Source organism: Caretta caretta, chromosome 2, assembly GCF_965140235.1.
Source record: "Caretta caretta isolate rCarCar2 chromosome 2, rCarCar1.hap1, whole genome shotgun sequence".
Taxonomy (NCBI): Eukaryota; Metazoa; Chordata; order Testudines; family Cheloniidae; genus Caretta; species Caretta caretta.
Genome location: NC_134207.1, coordinates 30,041,774 through 30,067,390, shown reverse-complemented (window position 1 = coordinate 30,067,390; position 25,617 = coordinate 30,041,774). Strand labels below are relative to the sequence as shown.

Here is a 25,617-nt window from a genome sequence, read left to right as displayed (position 1 = left end):
AAGTGAGCTGTAGCTCACGAAAGCTTATGCTCAAATAAATTGGTTAGTCTCTAAGGTACCACAAGTACTCCTTTTCTTTATTCTATAAGATGTTTTTTAAAGCAAAATTTCAAATGAATTCTTTTTCCACACCATCAAACTCTGCATTTATCCAAACTGCACACCTCTTTTACTTAAAAAAAGATGGAAAAACTTTCATGTAAGAGACACTGTAAATAAAACTGGGTCAGATCTATAGTTTCATATCCCAGTTAGAGTTCTGCTTATTTTTAAGTATTTAGAAGAACAACCCAGAAAAAAGGAGAGGACACTGAACCGGTCTCACTTCAAGAATCAGATACAGAGTCCAAGACTGATATAAATACTTTGTAGTTTAAATTTTGAAGAAAAAATAATTTACTATACAATATTGATATAATTTACTTTTTTTTTTTTGCATTGCTACATATGTTGGAATGCAATTTCTGTACTTTAACAAGCAAAGACTCTTTAGTCTTATGACAAGAAGAGCTGGTCCCTTTGAGTAATTTTTTTATTATTATTATTATTTATTGTAAGCAGTCTGAAAACCTATAAATTATTAGAAGAGTTGGATAATTAAGACAGCTTGTCACACAATACTTTGGAAGTTTTATTCCCTATTTGTCAGTAATAGCTTTTCAAGGATACAGCTACATAACAATAGATGGTTGATAGATTTGTGGGGAAGATGGTGTATGGGTACTGCACTGGTTTTACCTACACAGATCTGCCATGCTTCTGATGCTTTTGAGTTTCTTATTTGTATCTGTATTAAAAATATGTATTAGGTTTGGGAGATACCACCAGTTCTACCAATTTTCTCCATTTAAAAGCATAGGGAACCTCTCTCAAACCAGTGGGCACTTTTAAGATCATACCACTGTACACAGAAACAAACTGTGAAGAGAACTGATAAGAATATTTCTATTAAAAGTAAAAAAAAAAAAAAAAAAAAGAGCATGCTAATGTTTTTCCTCCCATTTTTTAGCCAACATTATTTGGAACACTGATTTGAAAAGGTAGTCTTATATGTTGTTCTATATATGAAGTAATGTATTCTTAAAATACACTCAAATGGAATGCAATCTCTACTGGTATATACAAATCTTTTGTATTAAAACTTCCATTTGTAATCTTGTAATATGTATTATTTTTACTTCCTCCCAGATTCCATTTTCTGCTGTAAGAATAACTGAGGGTTAAAACCTAGCTAAAAGAATATATTATCTTCATGAGTTTTTCTTTCTTAATATATTGCTGTTAATTTCAAAGGATCTTGTGTTTGTTCTACCCGGTGAAATTAATAGTTCTCTTATTGCATTTCTAATACTCATAGTTTCTTTGTCTGTTGACATGTCAATACCAGCTTTCATCATTCAGCTATTAAAATTCAATAAATATAATTTTCAGCATAGTAAGAGATGGTTTGTAACTAGTCATTTCTCTCATGTGTTTGCTTTGAAGGGGAAAAGGAAGTGGTCAGATTCCTAGTAAAATAAAATACCCAGGATAAGTATTCTAGAATGCAGAAACATGCTTTACATAGGGCCAGATGCAAAAAAAACCACCCCCCCCCAAAAAAAACCCGAACAAACAAAAAAAATACCAAAAAAAAAAAAACAACTGACCAAAACACAGAAAACAAAACCAATCTAACACTGCACATGCAGGAGACAGGTGTGGGCCAAAGCTCTATACTATGCATCCTTATGCATTCTATGCATCACTTGAGAATGGGGGTTATTCGGATACCACTAGTCCCATAACTTTCCCAACAGCTGCTTTGTATAACTCCTAGTCTAGTTTTCTGTGTCTGACACTCGCTCATTATTAATACGGTTTGTATTTTTTTCTGAAATGCATTTATCGTCTTTGTGAGGTGTCTTTTTATCGGATTTTTGTCTTGCTTTCTACTCCTTATTCTCTCTTTTGTCTCATTTTTATGCCTTTTTTATTTCCTTTCTTCCTTCCACTACTCTCTCGTCGACTGTCTTAAGTACCTTCTGGCTGTATCAAAGAATCCCTTTCTATTAGCTGTTCAATTCTCTCAATCATCTTTCCCTATGAAAATTTGTGGAGTAAGCACAAATTCTAGTAAAGATAAAGTCCTTTATAACCTTGCTATTACACCTGCAATGCAGTCTTGAAAGAAGTATTTCTGTGAAGTGAATGGAGCTGACTACCACAGCTTATCATAAGCTTGTTGATAGACTGTAAAGCTCCTTGTGACATGCTCAATTAAAAATTGTGTGTAAGGACAATCTGCATTATATTCTTATCTTGGCAGTAATTAATTTGTGGTGCAACAAAAGGACCCCTACTGATCACAGCTATTGAACTTTGTGGTGAAGTTATGAAACACACATATTGCTGCAAGCTATATTTCATATGGGAAAAGGACTCTGATCCAATGCTCAGTTTAATAGCTATCACAGATCCACACAGCTCAAGGGAAGTATTAATAGAGTGAATATTTGTGTGTTGTCAGCAGGTGTCATTGAACCTGGGACCTTTGGAGCTTAGTGCATGAGCCTCTACTGCATGAGCTAAAAGCCACATGCCCCTTAGCTAAGGCTATAGAGCAGACTCATTACTCTCTCTAAGAGGTCTCGGTGCCACTAGATGGGACAGAGCACCACACCCAGGTCGTGTGTGGGTTACATATGCATGCACGCACTGTGTGTGTGTGTGTGTGTGTTCGTTCACATGTGCGCAGTGTGCTCATGTGTGTGTTTGGTATTTGCATGTGTCTGCGGTGGGGATTCAGAGGGGTCGGGCAACTTTTACACCATGGTCACCCCAGCCAGGAGACACCAATGTAGATCAGGAATAACATCACTGAAGCCACTCAATGGCATTACACCAGTTTAAATATTTAAAGAGATTGATCATTTTCAGGCCAATGACCCTAGCCCAATGGTGGACTTGTGTGAGATTTAGACCGGGGAATGAGCGATAGCCCTGCTCAATGGCAACAACCAAGGAAATCTAAGTGTTTGAGGCTAGCTAGACTGGGTTTGAACACCATATTGTCTGCTAACGTTCTATGCTCCGCTTAGAAATTAATTTAATTTAGAAGCTAGGGATTGTAGAAAACTAATAAAGGAAGCAAAGGGACACAAGAAAAAAACATCTATTACCAGAAGAATTAAGGAAAATAAGTAGGAGGTCCCCCCCCCCATATATTAAAAACAAAAATAATCCTAAGAAAAGTACTGGCCCAGTTCCTAGATGGAAATGGTAGCATCATCAATAAATAATAATAATAATAATTAATAATAATAACAACAAAGCAGAAAAGGAAAAAGGGTTCAATAAATATTGCTGTTCTGAATTTGGGGAAAAAACACGATTTACTCTTTACATTTCAGTAGTAACTTACGAGGTTGTTAAACAGGAGCCGCTAAAGTTAGCCATTTTTAAATTAGCACATCAACAGAGAATTAACATTCAAGAGTTTTAAAGGAGCTCGCCAATTAGCTTACTAAATCATTAATGTTGATTTTAAGTAAGTCTTGTAACACTGGGGAAATACCAAGAGAGTGGAAGAAAGCTAAAAAGGGTAAATGGGATTGTCACAGATGTTGCAACTTTATGCAATATTTTTGGGAACCATATTATGTTAACTGTATGAATGAATTATTTAACACTGTGGGCCAAGGATTGTGCAACTCTATGAAAGAGTCGCCAGAGCTCCATCAAGAACTAAAACCAGCAGTGGACAACTAAGGTGAATCACATAGGTTACTTCCACAGAAATAGCAATTACTGGGGATGGTTGCATATATTGGCTCAAACTATTTTTTTTTTCCAAAAAGCAACATACAAAGAAAGATTGCTCGATATAAAAAAAAGCTGGGTTTAAACTGACTCGGGACCTTCTTTCTGATCCAGCAAACAGACAATCCATTCCATATGTCCAAGGGCCTCATTAAATGCAGAAGGGTTGAAAAGACTTTGGCCTCCTACAGCCCCATAACAGTGATGGGTGATCTCTGGTAAGCTTTTAGCTTGAGTATAGGAACTTTCATTTTTTTTAAACCTGTTTTCTCTATAATGCTTTTATCTTTAGAATAAAGATGCTTGCTTAGAAAAAAAGCAATCTCGTGTCCTGTAATGGCTGGCAATACACTCTTCATAGCACTCACAGAGAGCAAAACATGGGAGCTAGCATTTAGCTAGACTGGCTTGTTGGAAAGATCACCATGTATGGCAGGAAGCTGTGCATCCTTAAAATCCTGGTCAGGAGGGAGAGAGGAATAGGTCTTTGCCCAAGAGAGGTGAGAGCTCGGAGCCAGAAACCTTAAGTGGGTGTTCTCAAGAGACTACAGAGGGGGGAATATAGGTGCAACTACCCTGAAACTGACAGGAATTACCGAGTTAATTATAGGCCTGGCAGTCTGACACTGGTCCCAGGCAGAAAATGGAGCAGCTGATACAGGACTCCATTAATAAAGGATCAGTGACAATCAGCGTAGGTTTATGGAAGTTAGATCCTGTCACACTAACTTAATACACATTTTTGATGAGATTACAATTTAGTTAATAGAGGTAACAGTGTTAATATAAGACTTCTGTAAGGCATTTGACTTGGTCTCACATGACATTTTGCTTAAAAAAACCCACAAGAACGATACAAAATTAACATGACAAACATTAAATTGATTAAAAATGGACTGACTGAGAGGTCTCAAAATGTATTTCTCAATGGGGAATCATCATCAAGCGAGTGTGTTTCTATTGAGATCCCTCAGGGATTGGTTCATGGCCCTATGATCTTTATTTTTTTTTAATCAATAACCTGGAAGAGAACATAAATTATCACTGATAAAGTCTGCAAGGGGCACAAAGACTGGGGAGTGTTAAATAATGAAGAGGCCAGGTCATAAATACAGAGTGATCTGGAGTGCTTGGGCACAAGTGAACACTATGTTTTAGTAGTATATAAATACATACATCTAGGAACAAAGAATGTAGGACATCCTTACAAGATTGGAGGGGGGAGGAGCTCTATACTGGGAAGCAGTGACTCTTGGAAAATATTTGGGGGTTGTGTTGAATAATCAGCTGAACGGGAGCTCCCAGTGCAACACTGTAGCCAAAAGGGCTAATGAGATCCTTGGATACATAAACAGGGGAATCTTTAGTAGCAATAGAGAGGGTTATTCTGCCTCTGAATTTGGCACTGGTGTGACCACCTCCTGAAATACTGTGTCCAGTTCTGGTGTCCACAATACAAGAAAGATGTTGATAAACTGGAGAAGGTTCAGAGAAGAGCCACAAGAGTAATTAAAGGTTTAGAAAACATGCTTTATAGGGATAGACTCATGGAGCTCAGTCTATTTAGCTTAACAAAGAGAAGGTTAAGGGGTCACTTGATCACAGTCTGTAAGTACATGGGGAACAAATATTTCATAATGGGTTCTTCAGTCTAGCAGACAAAGGTATAACGAGATGCAAAGATTGGAAGGTGAAGCTAGACAAATTCAGTCTGGAAATAAAGCATTAAAAGTTTAACCATGAGGATAATTAATTATTGGAACAAGTTACCAAGGGTCATGGTGGATTCTCCATTCCTGGAAATTTAAAAATCAAGATTGGATTTTATTTTTTTAATTCAAAAGAAATTATTTTGGGTAAGTTCTCTGGCCCATGTTCTAAGAACATAAGACTGGCCATATTGGGTCAGACCAATCGTCCATCTAGCTCAGTATTTGTCTTCTGACAGTGGCTGGTGCTAGATGCTTCAGAGGAGTGAATAGAACAGCACAATTTACTGAGCAATTCATCCTCTATTGTCCAGTCCCAGCTTCTAGCAGTCAGAAGTTTAGGGACACCCAGAGCATGAGGCTGCATCCCTGATCATCTTGGCTAATAGCCATTGAGGGACCTATGGTCCATGAACTTATCTAATTCTTTTTTTCCCCAGTTATACTTTTGGCCTTCACAATATCCCCTGACAACAAGTTCCACAGGCTGACTGCATTATTTGAAGTACTTCCTTATGTCTATTTTAAACCTGTTGTATACAGGAGGTCAAACCAGATAATCACAATGATCCTTTCTGGCTTTGAAATTTATGAATCTATTACTCCATGAGGCATGGTATAAAATACATTGTCATGGAGTCCTCTAATAATCATGTACTGGTGTACATTCTTGTAAATAAAGTTGATATTCTGTGTCTATGTCAATCATTTCTATCTCAGAAAGGAAATAACATCCTCAGGGGGTTCAAAGGTTCCTGACAATTCAAAAGCCCTGACAATTCAAAAGCCATGACAATTTGTTATTTGACTGTTACTTTCAGGAGATAACAGCTCTATTTATATACAATAAAGCTATTTTTTAAACATAGCAATGTAGGTGTAATAATGTAACCACTGATAGAGTTAATTTGTAAAATGTATCAAGATTACTTGCAGTAAACAGTGATTTATAAATTGAGTTTTTTGAATGCATGGCAACTGTACTATAATTTAAAGGGCCCGATTCTCCTCTTTTATACTGGTATAAATCAGGAATAACACCACAGAATACGTGCCAAAGTGTTTTGGGTTGTTTTTCTTTGGCAGGGGAAGGGGAGCGGTTTGTGGCTTTGTTTGGTTTAACTTTATGGAATGCATTTTCAGGACACAACCCTATTGTATTCAAACTCCAAGCTTCTCAAATTCCAAGCAATCTAGAAGCCAGAGCATCTCAGACAGAAAGACATTTCCCAAACAAGTTTATTCTTAACCTGTCTAAGCCCAATGTGTATTTCCAGACCCTATGCACCTTATTTAAGTCTTTCCATAAGTCGGGGTACTGTATTTCAAACTCATATTGTCCTGAACCAAGGGCAGTTCAGACAGTTGTTTAAAAAATTCAAGCTGCCTCAAACTTGAGCTAACCCCTTTACTTAAGTATTGACTTCAAATCTCACAATGACCATCCCAAATAAAACTTTTAGGAGCAGCTCCTCTCTGAAGAGTAATGATGCAAAATGGCCACTCTGCTGTCAGACTGCACTTGACATATCTGCTGAATTACTGATTAAAATATATTCTAACTACTTTTAACTCCTGTAGCTTCTGTTGATCCAATACAGATTTGGGAGCAGTATCAACAAAATCATGAACTTAATTCTGATTGCAATGTGTGTGTGTGTGTTTTCTGTGTTTCCCAAGTTTTAGAGCCCATGTAATTTTTAGAACTAGCAGTTACATAAACTTCTGCTTATTGGGCTTACAAATTCCTTGACATTGTCCTGGCTCCAAGCTGAGAAATTATATATTAATTATTATTAATTATTATTATTAACAGTCATAGTTTGTATCTTTTAAGAAAAAAATGGATAACAGGCATGAGGTTAATACATTATACTACATTATTTTTTATTTACAAATTTCCTATAGATGGCTTTGAACAGAATGGATTTTAAAAGCAAAAAATACAGCACAGCCCTTATCAAGTCTTCTTGGGTAATTTTCAGAGCTTTTTCTTTTCCAGTATGGCTCATAATTACATCTCTCTCTCTCTCTAAATACAACTATGCACTACTGAATGCTTTTTATTCCTTAACATTTGCCCACAGCTTCAAAACTGTGCTTGAAAACCAGTCCCAAATTAATGGACATATGGTTTCAGATACTAGGCTCAGCCAGGCAGATCACTTCCACTACTAGGTCTGGGAAATAGGACAGCATGGGTTGCCATACAGCAAAGAAGTGCCACCAAACAGGTTTGGAACCTATTTTATTTCAACAGAGCACTTTTTCCTTTTAGAGAAATTGGTGTCTATAATGTCTTCATTTCCACTTACACCATTTTTTCCTTCCGGTTATGATTGACCACAATATTTTCAGTCATTTTATACCAGCTCTATCCCCTCTTTGGATGTATGTAAGCCCTGTTTGCTTGGAGTGACACTCTGTCCCCCTCTAGTGGCGGCTATGCCAGCTAGAGATTGATGGACCTGCTACAGCCTTAGCTAAGAGAGGTGTGTTTCAGCTCTGGCAGTCAAGGCTTGTGCCTTTAGCTCAAGAGGTCCCAGGTTTGACACCCATTGCCCATGCCCCTGTGTGGGTTGGTGTTACATAGATATAGATACACACACAGAGATAAATCTGGTGGCAAATAACCAAATTCTCTGAAAGAAAAAAAAATGCTCTTAGCTCAAGAAATATTCCCTAGACATTGAGAATCATGCCCATTATCACCCAGTTACTAATCTTCCTTCTTTGGAAGAGATTATTGAGAAGGTTGTAGTGAGACAATGCTAATTATACATCTGAAGCCCTCAGATTTTATTGACTCATGTCATTCTGGTTTTAGAATTGGAATGGAATGATACAGCATTGAAACTGCACTGGCCTCAGTCAATATTCTCTCTAATCTATCCTACATTTCTACCTACCGGGCTCCCATTACCTCAGATATACAGACCTTCCAAGTATTTAGCAAGATAGCTAAATATTGTGAGATAGGAAATTATTGTCCCCAACTTACTGATGGGGAACTGAAAGACACAAAGCCTGACGGTATGTTTAACTGCAATGAAACACCCACACCTGTCCCATGTCAGCTGACTCAGCCTCATGGGGCTTGGCCTATGGGGCTGTTTAATTGTGGTGTAGACATTCAGGCTCAAGCTGGAGACAGACTCTGGGACCATATGAAGGGGGAGAGTCATAGAGCCTGGTTTCCAATCCGAGCCTGAACATCTACACTGCAATTACACAGCCCCATAGCGTGAGCTCTGCAAGACCGAGTCAGCTGACACAGGCCAGTTGTGGGTATTTAATTACAAGGTAGACTTAGCCTGAATTACTTGCCAAAGATCAGACAGGAAGTATATGGTAGAATTAAGCCCACATGTCTTTGAGTCCCACAACAGTGTCCAGATGAGTGATGGGCAACCTGTGGCCCATGGGCCGCAAGGAGCCCCTCAAGGTAATCTGATTGTGGGCCACAAGACATTTTGCAGACATTGACCATCTGCAGGCACAGCCCCCTGCAGCTCCCAGTGGCCCTGGTTCACCGTTCCTGGCCAGTGGGAGCTTCGGGAACATGCCAGAAACCTCAACTATATCGTACATAATAGTTTATGACCAAAAATACATAAGCAGTTTGAGCCAAGGTTGATCTTTAAGATGTGAGACCCCTTTGAATTCAACTACCTATTTAAAAGATGATCAGAAGACCCTCTGCTTATTTTTAGCTCCTGGGCATGGTAATTTGACTCAGTACATAATAAACTGTATATACCACTTTTCATCTCAGATCTCAAAGCATTTTACAAAAGGGGAAATTGAGGCACAAAATAGTAAACTGATTTGCCCAAGGACAAACAGTGAGTCAGTAGCAAGGCCTGAAAAAAGAAACTATTGTTTCCTAACTTTCTGTAGCTCTCAATCTGCTCTCCACATTTCCTCTGTATAATGCAGAGAAGACTCTATTCCTGCAGAAAGACTTAGAGCATGCACCAAGTCAACTTCCAGCAACCTTAACTGAGAAGTTCATTAACATGCTGTGACTTTTCTGTAGCAGGCTGTTCTCATAACTGCAGCAAAATAGACTGTAGACTAATCAATATAATAAGGGAACCAAATACAAATTTACAATATGCCAAAGAAAGAAGAACTCGCATGTTAGTCAGCTGGGGAAAAAGCTTATTTGCAGGTGGAGGACAGAGAGCAGCATGCCCAGGCCTCATGCAGCTTTCCTCCCTAATGGGGGCTGCTCCTCAGCCAGATGATCAAGATCCCCTTTATGTACAGTAGGGGCACGCAAACAACTTATTTTATTACCTGAATGCTACTATGGCTGGCCAGCTCCCACCACCACTTTAGATATTCAAATACTATGGTGAATGGGGTCATAAAAGTATCCCTAGACAGACCCCTGTCTCATTCAGCAACTAGAAGAGGAAGTGGCACCCAGAATAGTTTAACCCATATATCTCTGAATCTATTTTTACTGGCTATTGCATAATCAGAAATAAAATACATGCTGTAATCTAAATCTTCAAAATATTTTAGTTGCCAACATTTCAAAGCCACTGACTCCTACCAATTTATTCGTATGGCAACATTTTGACTGTGCACCATTTAGATCAGATGTCAGCTTTAAATAATTTAATGAAACAGAAATGATTAACAAACGAGAAAGGATTAATAAGAAAGATACAGAGAACTCTGTTAGAAATACAGCATAAGAGTATTTTCATTCACTACAGTTCTGCATTTGGGTCAGAGAACAGATTTTTTTTTTTCACTTTCAGTTTTGTTTTGTTTTATAGAAAACTATAAGGTTCTGGGGTGATTTCCATTAGTAGGTGAAGAAAGCCCCATTGATTCATCACTTCATTATTAACAGCCAGATTTGTTATCTCAGATGTGTGGTACATGTTTCCACATAGCTTGAAAAGAAAGAATGTTAGCAGATTTATCAGGATTCAAGAAGATGCGTTTTACAAATGTGAAATTAAAATTTGGACTTTAAACATTATTTTGAGGGATAATACATTACTAATTAGAATCAAATGCTTCCCTGATTTATGATGACATTTTCATGACTAACTTAAAATTTACTCTCAGTTGTACATTTGTAATTCTAGAGTAACTCCACTAAGATCAAGAGATTTACTTGGGCTTTACAGTGGTATAAATGGGAGCGGTTTGTCCCAACGGGGTTGTATATGGTTTAAGTCAGGACAGAGTTTGTGGCTCAGGGTTCATTTTAATTAAAATTAAAATAACTACGCAAAAATTACAGGTTTCAGAGTAACAGCCGTGTTAGTCTGTATTTGCAAAAAGAAAAGGAGTACTTGTGGCACCTTAGAGACTAACCAATTTATTTGAGCATGAGCTTTCATGAGCTACAGCTCACTTCAATGGATGCATACCGTGGAAACTGCAGCAGACATTATATACACACAGAGATCATGAAACAATACCTCCTCCCACCCCACTGTCCTGCTGGTAATAGCTTATCTAAAGTGATCATCAAGTTGGGCCATTTCCAGTACAAATCCAGGTTTTCTCACCCTCTACCCCCTCCCCCCCCACACACACACACACAAACTCACTCTCCTGCTGGTAATAGCCCATCCAAAGTGACAACTCTCTTCAGAGTGAGTTTGTGTGTGGGGGGGTGGAGGGTGAGAAAACCTGGATTTGTGCTGGAAATGGCCCAACTTGATGATCACTTTAGATAAGCTATCCCCAGCAGGACAGTGGGGTGGGAGGAGGTATTGTTTCATGATCTCTGTGTGTATATAATGTCTGCTGCAGTTTCCACGGTATGCATCCGATGAAGTGAGCTGTAGCTCACAAAAGCTCATGCTCAAATAAATTGGTTAGTCTAAGGTGCCACAAGTACTCCTTTTCTTTTTACGCAAAAATTGACAGCTTCTGCAGAGAGGACCAAGGAAACCATTTTATTCTTCTGTCAATTGTTAGTTGTTCTCAGATAGGAATACTATAGCCTAAAGTACCTTTGGCTACAAGGCACCAACAGGGTGTTTTATGTGTAAACATTAATTCACAATATCTACCTGTACAGAGAAAACACATCCCATATACTACTAATTTAAGAGTGAGAAAGAGATAACAATTACTGCTGCTACTAGTACCAATCACTAACCTGTGACAGGAATTGAAAGCTTTTCATGGGCACCAGTGTAACTAGCTGTAGCCTTAGAAATTATTGCAAGCTTGAAAGAGAGAGATGGGCAGCGAGTGATGGAAGAAATAAATCCACAGAACAGCTTCATATGTTTAAGTCTTTCAATGGTCCTGGAGCTCTTAACAAAACAAAAAACATAGTCCTAAAACTCAGGAGTCTGTACATTAATGAATATTTCTGAAATTTCTCTCAAGTCTCTGAAAGCTGCACATCAAATTATTAATTAAATTAAATTGCCTAATTAAATTAATGGCCTAATTTAAAGCCTATTGAAATCATCAGATCAGGCCCTGGAAAAATAAAGGTGAGAAAAATTGTCTCTTACAGCATAAACAACAGGAAAAAAGTCTTATTGTTTCTGTTTAAGAGGGGTAAAAGAGTAACTATATATTAAGTAGTGACACCTGTACCAACAACGCTGTAAAATGTAAACAAAACAATCCAGTCGTACAGAAAAAAGCTGAATCTCAGAAATCCATTCTGAAATCCACTGAAGATTAAGGACAGCAGCACGAGAAGTCTCGGCCATTGGAGAAATACAGCACAAAATTGCACAATGGAAACCTTCCCAAATGGAACTGTGTGGGAAAAGGGGGTTGTCCAAGCAAAGCGGAGAAGCAGAAAATCTGGGAGACAGATGCGGTCATAAATCAGTGACCAGACAGGGATACAGTGCTAAGCCTGGGAATCTATTAAAGGTTGTCTACTATTTACAACATCGTTTGAAAAGCATGTATTGGTAGGAGATTACAATAGCTTATATTTTAGCTCTTCAATATCTCTCTTAAAAGTCAGATATGGGTTGTAATAAAATAGATTTAAGATATTTTCATATAGGAATACAATATGTATTTTAACTTGGTTTTTATTGCCGGGGTTAAAATACAACTCGTATTGTCAGGTATGGCAAGGTACCTTCTTGGTCTCATCATCCTCTGCTGTTTTTTATTTTTATTTTTGCCTTGGTGAGACAGGCTTGGGGTAAAACAGTCCCTCTTGGCTGCATGGGGTAGTCCATCCTTCTCTCAGCCAGTGTTTTGGGCCTGTTTTTCTCCTTTATGGGAGGGAATGCAGCCTCCCCTCCTGGAGAAGCTTGCTCCCTTGCTGCTACTGCCAGCTTGAGTCCTTCCCTCTCCGCTCCTCCTCTTCTCCCAACAGGGGAGGGTTTAAAAAGGTCTCAGGGAGCTCTTAGTTGGAATCAGCTGATCCTAATTGACCTCAGGTAACCCCTTCTCAGCTGAACCTGATTGTCTTGTAATCACCCCTCCTCAGTTGATAGGGAGGAGGGTCTTTTAACCTTCTGGACTGTTTTCTTCCCCTCCCCCTTGCAGCTGTTTGTCCTGAGTTTATCACACAGGTTAACAATTACATGGATATGGGTACAATGTCTTGTTTCAATATATTTTAAACATTAATTATAAAGAACTCAAACAATATTACACAAACAAAAAAGTACAACATAGTAACTGTGCCATTTTAGACTCACAATCAGCTGAAGTTAGTCGATTCATCTTTAGTTGTTTGGTTATTTAATTTGGGTATTTGAGGTCTGGGGAGGAGAGGGGAAAGGAATATCTTTATACCACAATTAACTGCTATCATATTAATCATAATTAGAGTGTCTAATCCAAAGTCCACTGAAGTCTATAGAAAGACTCTAGTAAAATTTAGTGGGCTTTGAATCAAGCTGCCAGCCCAGTAATGAAACAATATACTATAGACAGATTTAAATTATGTTCTGGAAGTCAGGAAAGCAAACTTTTTTAAAAGAAATCTTAGAAAGGCCATCTTCCAACTCCTTGAATGATGCCTTCACTTTGAAAACCATATCTCTCTCTACCATAAATTACTTTTTAGTTGCAATGAAGGCAATGTAAACTGAAGAAAAGCTTTTTGATTAATTTTAATTCATCTGTCTGGACCTGGATTATATAGTGCATGTCTGAGTCAAAACAGATATTTGTTCCTTTCTCTTTTTATTTCATTTGTTTGCAGGGCCCGATTTGTGCTTCATGAAGACTCTTATGGCCTGAAGGTAGTATTCCTGATATTTATTTGGGATATTCAAGATCAGAATGAGTTCCAGAGTAACCTGTCTCAGGCAGATGACAAGGAAAATGTGATATGGACAATCCCTTCATGTTTGTGTGCTACATTTGGATACATCATTGTAAAACCATTCTCAGTAAATAGTGTCATCCTCAGATTCATGGCTTGGGACCTTTGGCATCAGGTTTTTAATTACATCATGGATTCTGACCCTCTGTCTTAGATAGGATGTCCCAAAATCCTAATGTTGCAGTAGCACTGTTTACTTTTCAAACACTCTCATTTTCCTGAAGTGCCTGCACGCACAGAGTTTTCAGTCCATGCTGCTTTTCTTACACTTTTTTTCCACTATTTGTTATTTACGTTTCAGTGGACACTCCTTGCAGTTTCATCCCCTCAGTTTTATTTCACTTGGTCTCAAAGGAGTCCATGGAAATTTGAAAGTTATTTAGTTTAAAATGAAGAGATTCCAGAAGTTCTGTTACTAAAGGTGCCCATAAGGTGTTAGAAAATGAAGAGGTCACCCTGGGCCTAAAGCAGGATGCCATACCTACAACTTGCACTCCCCAAGTATGAGGTGCAAAGTCTTGTGCACATAAGGCATTGGAAAATTCAGAGGCCAACCTAGGCTTAAAAGAAGACTTCAGACCCATGGCAAAGTCATGTCCATCACCCTTAAAATTAAGACATTTAGGCATTTTTGTTCTTTGACTACATTAGATTTGTAAAATGTGAAGAGATTGTGAGTTTCAAAGGCTCAAACTCATTTTGCCCCCTCTAGTTTAGGAGTCCAGATACTGACTGGAAAAAAAGATGATTTAATAAGGATACCAATGTCAACCTGGGAAGCAATTTAGCACTGCGGGGATGTGGTTGCTTAACTGTATATCATACATGAAGCAGTAACACAGAACACTCTCTAAAGGAACATGTAGAACAAAAACCCCACTCCAAAATTTTCTTGAAAATGTGCCTGGAATCTAGAAATCAGGAGAGTAGGCATTTATAATTCTCAAGCTTCCTCACAGGAAATGCTACTATGCCAGCACATCTCATCTCCCTTGTCTTCTTTTCCACCCCCACAGCAATTGCCTCTAGTCTGGCCTGTGCTTCTATTGTCCTGAGACACCATGGCAAATGGAACAATACAAAAACAGGATGACCTCCCATTCTTTCCCCCTTCCCAGCAATGCAACATAATACTAACCTAGAACTGCTACAGTAACGGTGATTGCGTGTAAATGTCTGCGGCATGCTTTAGAAGTATTCTACAAAATAATTAATGGTTGTATTTTTGTTAATTACTTAAGGTAGAATATATGTGTGTGTGTGTGTTAGAGTCATCATTTGAATGTCATGATATGGTCTTTTAGGATAACTTTACCAATATTAAATTTATCCTTGATTTGAATTGGAATAGACAGAACAGTAACTGATACAGTATTTGCCCAGACCCCTGCAGTGACAACTGAATATGTCAAAGCCACATTTACTTGGGTTTTATGAGAGTAATTAAAATTATTTGTAGGAGAATTATTTGTGGAAACTTAAGAGATATTATATAAAATAAACAGAATGGGAACAGAGGAAGTAAAGTTTTCTCTAAGAAAAGGAAAGAAAATGCATATCTGAGTAAATCTTTCAGTCTTCAAGAGTCTTGAAATCTCTGTTCACACTTTCCTTAGATAATTTTTATTAGTTTGAGGTTAAATAAGCATAACAAAGCATGCATATTATGTTTGATGGTTTCTGCAGTACATCCATCTGCTTGAAACAAGGCATGTCTAGCCTCAAACTACGAAAAGTAGATACAAGTTACTGAGTCAGGATTTCCGGTCTTACAGTAATGACAGTCTGGACTTGATTTATCTTATTATAAAAATAGCCTGGCCCTCAAAAGATTAAACTCACAGAGACCTAGATGTTTTTCCCATTAAAGACAAAGGTAAAATCCTCAGTTTTCAAGCAGGATGGGACACAGAGAGGGTACCAGTTACAGACTCTTGGTCTGATCCTGCTCCCACTGAAGACAATGGACCATTTACACACATTACACCCAAACAAATAACCTATGTTAAAAGTGCACTGTTACGATTGCGAAGTCAAGTACCCAAAAGTTAGAAAATGCCAGAATTAAGGTAGCCTGTGCAAATTTATCCTGGCCTCCTTGTGCATATGCATTATGATTCAGTCTTTAATTACATCATCATCATGCTCTTTTTTTCCTCACGTACCCATGCGTCTTTCAGTGAACAGACTGAATGGTGCTCATTTAATGAGCAGCTATTCAATATTTTGTTTTCTCCTTATTGTTCAAAGCGTGGCCCCAAGCTTTCTTTACTGCAGGCTCTTCAAACTCTGCACTGAAGATAGAACTATTAATTTTGTCATGGGCTTTTCTATGGCACTCATCAATACAGTACTCAAATGCTTCACAGACATTAATTAATTTAGCTTCTTCAAAATGTGAAGTTAGGGGTGGTATTATTCCCATTTCACAGATGGGCAGATGAGACACAGAGAGATTAAGTTCAAAAGCACCCATTACTTTTGGAGCTGACTCTGAGACACTTAGAATTGTATTGCTTCAGAGTACTTAGCACTATATAGCACTTTATATATGCAAGCTCAGCTCCCATTGACTTCAGCTGCAGATGTGCATGCTCATCAATTCTGCAAATCAAGCCCAGGGTTTCAAGCTGAGCACCCAGAAAATAAGGAACATGCAATCAATGACCACCTCCAAAAATTTGGTTTAAGTGACTGTCTTAGCATCACACAGAAATTCTGTGATAGAGACAGGGATAGAATCCAGTTCTCCAGGGCAGCATTCAACTCCCTAACCATGAGGACCTTTCTTCTCTTCCTGAAATCACCTGCTTCATTTACTACACATCTTCCACCTTCTACAACAAATGAGATAGGGGTCCTACAGACAACAGGCTCCTACATTACATAATCTTCATTCATCCCCCAAAATGGGTTTATCATGTGAAGTGAATAAGGTAACGATCCCATGGGAGAAAAAGATTATGTGATTGCGTAATTAAAGACAAATGTAATGTTTAAGTACAAAGGGGCTGAATTAAGGTTTCTCACAGTCTGCCATCCTCAATCCCTTCCCTTGTTCTCTACCCTGCCCAATCAGTCCCAATTCTCCACCCCCATGCCAGCTCCATGTCAAATCTATCTCTCCTCCCTCTCACCCCTGCTCCCTCCACTAGTGCCTAGACTTAGTCTCCCCTGACCCCAGCCCCTCATCTGATTTTAGTGCCCCCCAGACAACTGGGTCCCAGTCCCCCAATGCCAATTCCTTCACTGGATTCCCCCAGCCCCAGTCCCCTTGACTAACCAGTCCTTGTCTGCACTCCACCTCCCTCACTACTCCCAGACTTCCCCCTCAAATCCTAGTCCCAGTTTCTTTTCCCTCCAGTCCATCTCACCAGATTCTTTGTCCTAATCTATTCCTTTTCCCCTGCCCCGGTCCAGCTTTTGGCCTCTCTGCACTGGACTCAGCTTGCTTCCTCCTCCATACTATCTGGGTGCAGTAGGAAGCCATTGAGAACACTGGAGAGACAGACTCCCTGCTTTCAGTTCTAGTGCCCAGCCCCACCATGGCCTAGAGGAACTTGGAGCAGCCATTGCAGGAAAAGTTTGGCTTCATCCAGCCCTTGGCTGGAGTATGCTCATGTGCTTTGTAGGAATGGCACATGCACAGTCTAGTCAGTGCTAGTAGCTGTTAGAGATTTGAGCATGCACATAATCTTTTCGTGAATCGCATGCATCCGATGAAGTGAGCTGTAGCTCATGAAAGCTTATGCTCAGATAAATTGGTTCGTCTCTAAGGTACCACAAGTACTCCTTTTCTTTTTGCGAATACAGACTAACACGGCTGCTACTCTGAAACCTGAGCGTGCACAGTGAGCACAGAATCTTGGAGGACTTTAGCTGCTAATATCTAAGAAGTCTCTATTGAACTTTTCAAAGGCTTATAACTTGGATAAATTTCTGTGGATTTTCACAAGGATAGAAAAAGCATATTCCTGACACAAGGGCAACTCCCTGCCAAATTTCAAGTCCCTACTCCAAAGCTTGGGAACACCAGAACATAGCAAAGAAAAATCTAAAGATTTTATTTTTAACATGGACAAAATACTTTATTTTCCCCTATCCTAGTTTTTGGAAATGGCTGAACAGTTTTCGCTGAGATAGATAGATAGATGATACAAAATTCAGCCTAATGCAGACACTTCCATGTAAAATTTCAGCCAAAACTGTTCAAGTTTAGCAAAATTATAAACAACTAAAAACAAGGTATCATAGTGGGAAGTGTGAGATAACCTTAATATCAGATGGTGCTACCAGCTCTGCATATAGTATAGTAGATAAAAGAATAATAATTATTGTTTAATTTCTCTGTATACTATATGTATAATGCAGTATACCTCTTTCTCTCCTTTACTTTGAAGACCATTGTGGCATTACACCCTTTTTATTATTAACTATTTTCTAAATCTCTCTGTTCATATCTATTGAACAATCTATAAATGGAATCAAATTCTATTGTAGTTCAGTGTAGGCTATAATTTTGCTCTGGCTATCTCATCAGTTGCATCCATTGGAGTCATTGAGTTATGCACATGCAGTTGATTGACCAACCTCTTTTACAGCTACATCACAGAATACAGAGCTGTACACAACTGACAGTGAAAGTATGAGCATCCTGTTCTAATAATAAACATTTAATTTAACTAAAAAACACTCAGTATCATGTGAATAATTAAACATACAATTTACATTGCCACTGATTAAAATGACTAGCCAGCTAAAATATGTTAATAATCCTATTGGATACTCAAAATCTGCATTTCAAGAAATAGCAAAAGTAGAGTAAAAGCTCGTATTTTTTGTTTGTTAATTATACCCTAAGAGAAACTATGCTGTCATCATCTGTTTTATTCAAGAAGCATTAGACAATCAAAGAAAGTACATTAGAACCTGAAATTATCTCCCTTTCTCACTCACTCTTTTTTATTTATTTTAACTAAAAGCAGGAATTTAATCTTCATTTTGAATTGAGAATACCGAGTATCTACCCCAATTGTACAATATATAGTCTGAGAGAAAACACTGGATTTTCTCAAAATTTGCAATTCGTTGATGAGTCTGTGAATTAAAATTAATTAAAGTTGGACAATTTAAGGAATATATGATGTAAGCCTCACCTATTTTTGGTGTCCTTCTCACTAAGAGGATTGTGTGCAGAGAGGAACAGTGGTATGCAAGAGCCTTGGGCTGGAGGAGAAGTTGAGTGTTGAAGTCATAACATTTCATGGACACCTCACAGCACTAAGAGCCTCAGCATTTATGGTGGGAGTGCAGAGAAGTGAATCTGGGTGAATCTCTGTTCATATGAACTCCTCTAGTTCATCAGTGTGAAGCTCCACTCTGATAGAGTATCTGACAGAGTCAGAGGGGAGATCCTTTCTGCAATACTTTGCCGCTACCTGTCTCCCAGCTCAAGCACATTTATCCCACCTCACTCCACACACAGGCCCAATTCCCCCATTCTCTGTGCTCAACCTCATGCTCCCTCTCTCTTTAGCCATATGCTCCTCCACTGACTAGCTAAATGACCAAGCACACCATTCTCCCCCCATGCTCCTGCACAACATATTACCCCAAACACCAACGAAGAAAGCGTGATTAAGGATTGAGAAGGAAGGCTGCCTATGGGTGTGTATGGGAGCGTGGTGGAGAAGGGCTGTGTGAGTTAAACAGTGGAGGCAATATGTTGTGGGCTGTGGGAGAACCAGGTTCATTTGTGTGGGGGAGAAGGATAATCAGGATATTGTGTGGGGAGCCACATGGCTGTAGAAAGAGCATGAGACTGAGCAGTGACAGGAACTTCCCACCACAGAAGCCTCTTCCACCCAACCTCTGTCATTCACACACATCATATTCACCTCGCCCACCAGCTACTCAGCTACTACAAGATATTAGTGTGTATGTACATGCACATACATATCGATGAATATTCTTACAACAAAGTGAGTGGGATTATTATCCAATATACAGAGCCTAAGTTAAGCATAGTTAAGGAGTGCCAACACTGCTGAAGCAAATGATACTACTGGATCCAATCCTCCAATAATTATCAGACTTAGTATTCTTAGACTTTCTTTGAAGTCTGGTAGTTTTGTCTTAGTAAGTAGATCAGGTCTCATAACTAATAGTTTGTCACAGTAAAGATTTGGAAAACAATTGCTTGGAAAAATTAGGAAAAAAACCAAACCAAAGTTACATTATTTCTTTGGTTTAACCATCAAAAAAAGTAGTAACATTGGAGTAACAGTTTAAAACCACAATCACATTGCCTGATTGTTAAACCCAGTAGATGAAGCGGTGCAAGAAGGCAAGCAGGAGAGAAACATTGCTCTTTCTTCAGCATCTCAGCCAATCCAAAGGCAGCAGGATCGCTGCACAGATCTTTCTGAAAGCAGTTATGCTAGCTCCCGTTCCTTCTTCCACGGATCAGAGAAGGGTGGAATCACCTCCACCTCCTCTGTTGCAAGCCACTGGCCCTAATTATGAGCATTCTTGCTGTCTCTCAGCTACCTTTGAACCCATGTCAACATAGCAAAAGTCATGGATTTTTTTAAACCATGGAAACAACACTTTCTGTCAAAAACATGACAAAAATACAGCTTTATAATACTTACTACAAACTGGGGGCTTATTCTACTTCTATTGAAGCCGATGGAAATTATGTCATTGACTTCAATGAGAGGAAGAACATGACCACAATTGACTCAAGGAGCACTATATAAGTTTCTATTTTAAAAATATTAACTTACTTGAAAACTGGATGGCAAACCCAGATTTGCTGATATAAAAGTCTGTGTCAAATTGGATAGTCACTATGTTCAGTGTGCTGTGAATGCCTTCTGGAATAAGAGATCCACTAATTTCCTTGAGTAGCATCTCATTTTCTGGTGGCCCATCCCAAACTCGTAGTATATCATGTGATGCTTCGGTATCAAAAGCAAGAAACTGGAGGCTGTAAAGCACCATGATATTTCTGTCAGTTCTGTTATTTTTTTTCAGAAACATCTCTAATTATAAAATTAAAATCAATATAGCAAATCTGATTTTACACAAATATTTCTCCATATTACTTTTGATACTATGAACCATAAAAGTAAAGATGTGACCATACATTAAACCTACAAAGTATTTTGATAATGGTTTGAATTTTTCTTTGTATCTAATTATATTTGAGTTTACTTATAATACAATATGAGTCGGGCTATTCAAATACAGGTTGAACCTCTCTAGTCCGGCACCCTCGGGAACTGACCAGTGCTGAACCAGAGAATTTGCCGAACCACGGGAGGTCAATATTGTAGAGAGCAGGTCTCTTTTTATTTTTATCTCGCCGAGGTGAATAAACGGAACAACACTTGCAATGCTGCCTAACCAAGGCTTACCGTCTCTCTTCATAACAAAGTGTTAGTGTTGTTACACAATTTTACTGTTTTGGCACAAGGAAATAAGTATATAAAACGTAAAAAAAATAAAATGAAATCATGACAGACCAAAGAGTGCCTGACTAGAGTGTTTCAACCTGTAATCCAAATGAGATGTTTTGGTTTTTTTTAAAGGACATTTCAGGTATTCTTTTCTTAGTCATGTTAAAATAACATCATGCTATATATGTCAAAATCTGATCAACATAAATTAAAATGTACCCATAGAATTCTTTGGGAAATACATATGTTGTTTCAGTCAAGCATCTAATGATAATCTGTGATCAGATGCTTGATTTAAAATTAATTACTGAGCTGCCACCTTCTGCTTTCGATGCTTTTCTTTTTTCACTTTGTCTTATTCTGGCTGTGTCCAATGGCTTTAGAGCCATATACTCTGTGTATATCCGTGAGGATACATGTGTTTGTGTGTTTTAACAGCTGCTGGTTCTAAAACTAATCATACTATTTTAACTGATTAAATAATTTTACTACCTAACCCTACAAACCCTCATTCACAAGAGTAATGACACTCAGATTTGAGATGGGCTTAAACCAAAATAATGGATCAGACTTTTGTTAGACATATAGACTTGGATCCACATTTTGGGGAGTGAATAGTTCTCTATCTCAAACATAAGCCCATATTTGCTTCAATTACAGTACCTGACAATATTTCCTGGATCTACTTCAATCATCCACATACAACGCAGATTATTGTCATAGGGAAAAGGATAGCCAGGAGATAAGATTCTTCCTGATGATTCTCCTTTAAAACGGCCTCCACATTCAGCTAATGAAAATACAATTAGAATTACATATCATTTTTATTACATTAAACATGATTCTCCAAAACTATGTTTATATATTGCTGACCATAAGCATGTTAGGATTCAACACACTTTATAAAATTATAACACAAGACAGAAGGGGGACTTCAGATGCTTTGGAAAGATAAGGTACTGGTTATACTTACATGTTTATGTATTTTGCTATAATTCCTATGCATTTCTGATAATTCTGAAGGCAATACAGTCATTATGGAATATACTATGCCATTTATTTTTAGTAAGAAAAACTCCCCAATGAAAACAATGCAGAACTTAGCTTAACAACTGAAAGCATGACAGAGCCATAAAGCACTAGGAGTAAAATAAATAACAGACATGTAAGAAACAAAGAAAATGCAAAATAAGAGAGGCAGAAAGAAACTAAATAAAACCAGAATATGCAGAGAGAAATTAAATGTTTGGCCTTGAAAAGCAAAGTTGTAAAACTTTTTACCAAAGATGTATAATCATAGCAAAGCTACATTATTTCTTAAAGGATAACAGACGGTAAGTTACTCCCTGTTAGTTGACCTCAGCCAATCATTAATCAAACCTGAATAATTCATAATCCTTCGAGCCCACTTCTGAGAAAACCTAATTTTTACAAAGACCCCTCAGGCCTTTTAAATCTCCTTATTTTGCTTTCCTTCCTTTTAAATCACTCTAATGCTTTCTCTCTTGGCCACACCAATGCCAAAATAATGCTTTGATTAGATCTCTTGGTGTAGTTAAAATGCAGTTCAATTTTGATTTAACATCACCTAAAATATTTAGTTGGGAGATTTATTACCTTATGATCTATGAGCTCTGTAACAAAATTTAATTGAAACAGCACTCTAGATTGATTTCCTGACATAGTAGAAGCAAATTTTCAGAGACAGGTAGTCCCTTCAAGCTTCTCATATATTTTTAGGTATTTTCCCAACCTGATAACCTCTACAAGGTCTTTTGAAAAATATTCCTTTGTGACTGTTCAAGTCAAAGAATGGGATTGATTGTTACTCTCACTGTAGACTGGGGGAATAAAATGAGTGCACTGTGAGAATAATATTATTTGTTGGCAGAAGAAAATTATATATATATATATATATATATATAAAATATGAGAAATTTTGTTCCAGATTTGAGGATAAAGACAATGGAATGATTTTCCTCCCCACACCATAAGGAATAGAGTCTAACATAAGCTGTTCCTGGCAGCGGCAAACATATTTGGTTCATTTCTGGTTATTTGGGCTACATGAAATTGGTAAAAATACTTCCATACATTTTCCAACATTTTGTTTGCATTAATGTCATGAAGACTTTTTTTTTTTGCATTGAAATGTGAACATTCAAATTATTAATCTGATTCTGACTATAATGTCAATTTTAAAAAGCTGCTGACTATCTTTCAGACTTTTTACTATGATACTTTTAATTAATTATTATTAATTATTATTATTAGAGTTCTAAATTTCAAAACCTGACTTAATATTTATTAGAGATGAGCCATGGTCTCAAACTTCAAGTCAGTATCAAGACTTACTCTAAATTCAAGAATGTTTGGATTCAGGGGTTTGGTATGGCATATTATCAAGAAAAAGCAGGGCACAGCCACAAAGTCCTGATTCAGAGCTCAACTAACTCACACTTCGAAGGTGACTGGATCTGTTGTTCTGATTCAGGCCTATCTCTACTTTAGAACATGTTCACTTCATCATTAGTGTTGGACACAACTGAACACAATACTCTTAGTGATCTTCCTTTTCTATGTAGTTTAGCTGCTATATTGCTTGGCTGGGTTTCATCATCTTTTTAAACCAATTTCTTCAGTTTGTACTATTATTAAGACATCATTAAGCTCTGAGAGTACACTTGACAACATACAAAGCCCATGAGACATGGAGCTATTTGGAAGACATAGGATATATAATGTATTATTTAGAGGTATTCTATGGATCTACATTTTGGTCTTTATTTTATTTAACATGAATAAACAAACTACACTGAGGAATGTGGAATCAAATAGCATCATCTTATAGTTGCTGTCAACACCTACTTTTCTTTTCCTCTTCTTACACCTTGTCTATATACAAATCTCACACTGGTTTCACTAACATTATTTTAAGAATCTATTTAGCCAAACCAGAAAAAACTCCAGTATGGACACACTTAATTCGATTTATAACTGGCTTATAGCAATTTAACAAACTCTTGTGTGGATACACTTAATTTGGTTTACAACTGAATTATATCTTCAAAAATAAACTGAATTGTGGATCATCACAGAGGACAAAAGACTTTGTTGATTGCTCTCTCCCACCCCGTGAAGACAAGATATGAAAGTGAATTCCTCCCATTAGATGAGCTGACAGCTCAGAGAATGGGGGAAGGAATAAAGATCCCTAACAAGGAGAAACTGCATCTCTACACTGCTGGACTCTTGAGGGCAAGGTTTTATAGGCATACGCAAGAGATCCCCAGTGGTTAGCCTAGGTTAGCTGTAAGGGATATATCCACCTTGCTTATTATAGAAGCTTCTATTACCTTTTGAAACTTAAGACTAACTTATTTATGTGTGTATGTTTACCAGTTTTAATCCTGTAAATAACTCTCATTTCCTTTTCCTAGTTAATAAATCTTTAGATTGTTTAATATAGGATAGGCTACAAACTTTTTCTTTGGTGTGAGATTTAAGGTGCAATTGACCTGGGGTAAGTGACTGGTCGTTGGGACCAAGAATAACCTGAATATTGTTGCAATTTTTGGTGTAAGGGAACATCTATCAAAAAGGCTACCTTGATTAGGTGACAAGAGAGATCGGAGTACTGAAGCGGACTCTCTGTGACTCCATGGGTTGGCTGTTATAAGTGCCTGAGGAGTTTACACATTTTGCAAATGGCAGGTGAAACCTAGGTATAATTTAGGGTTTATACCCTGCTTCTTAACAATCTGCCCTGAGGTTCATATTCACTCTCTTGAGACATCTTGGCAGCCTATATGACTCCGAGTTGGTAGAACTGCTGGCCCAGGAAGGATTTCTTATCCAACATAAATCACTAGTTCTAAGGACCAACAAAATTTTGGGATATTGTTTGTTATGTTGACTAATTATTAATTTGAAATATATGTTTAATTCATTTTAATAGTATGCTTATCCTTGGCTAGACAGGATCTTGGAATGAATGACTGTGCAGAGGCATAAGGCAGAATAAGACACCTATGAGGTTTTCACAGAAATTAAGTCTAAGCATAATAGGGCATGTGCAAATGTTTTGCCTGTTACCCCCCCCCACACACACACACACACAACCCCCTTTTGAAAGAATGAGGGCAAACAGGAACATAGATAGACCGCTTGTCTTCCATTCAGCCAATGACAAATTATTATCCCTTCCTTTCTCCCCCCGATTCCCAAATAAGGAATAGTGCCTCTTCTTCCCTGTGCCATTTGTGAGGCAACACACTATGTGTCACCCTTTACACAGGGCTGGTAGCAAAACCACATTCTAACCCCCCTCCTCTTGTTGTGTACT

General features: G+C 37.9%; 1 protein-coding gene and 1 long non-coding RNA gene across 4 annotated transcripts in view; one reads left to right on the top strand and one right to left on the bottom strand.

Annotated features, from left to right (window-relative positions):
• Window positions 1-18,946, top strand: part of LOC125632774 (uncharacterized) — a 55,155-nt gene extending 36,209 nt beyond the window's left edge. Inside the window, exon 3 of the long non-coding RNA XR_007355408.2 lies at window positions 13,687-18,946. This is a non-coding gene — a long non-coding RNA (uncharacterized LOC125632774). The remainder of the gene's footprint in view (window positions 1-13,686) is intronic.
• Window positions 1-25,617, bottom strand: part of CSMD3 (CUB and Sushi multiple domains 3) — a 1,179,008-nt gene that overhangs the window by 361,025 nt on the left and 792,366 nt on the right. For all 3 annotated transcript variants that reach the window (XM_048841517.2, XM_048841518.2, XM_048841519.2), the window contains 2 exons: window positions 21,936-22,062; window positions 20,598-20,800 (listed from right to left, as the gene is read on the bottom strand). In XM_048841517.2, coding sequence (XP_048697474.2) covers window positions 20,598-20,800; window positions 21,936-22,062 — 330 coding nt within the window. The remainder of the gene's footprint in view (window positions 1-20,597; window positions 20,801-21,935; window positions 22,063-25,617) is intronic.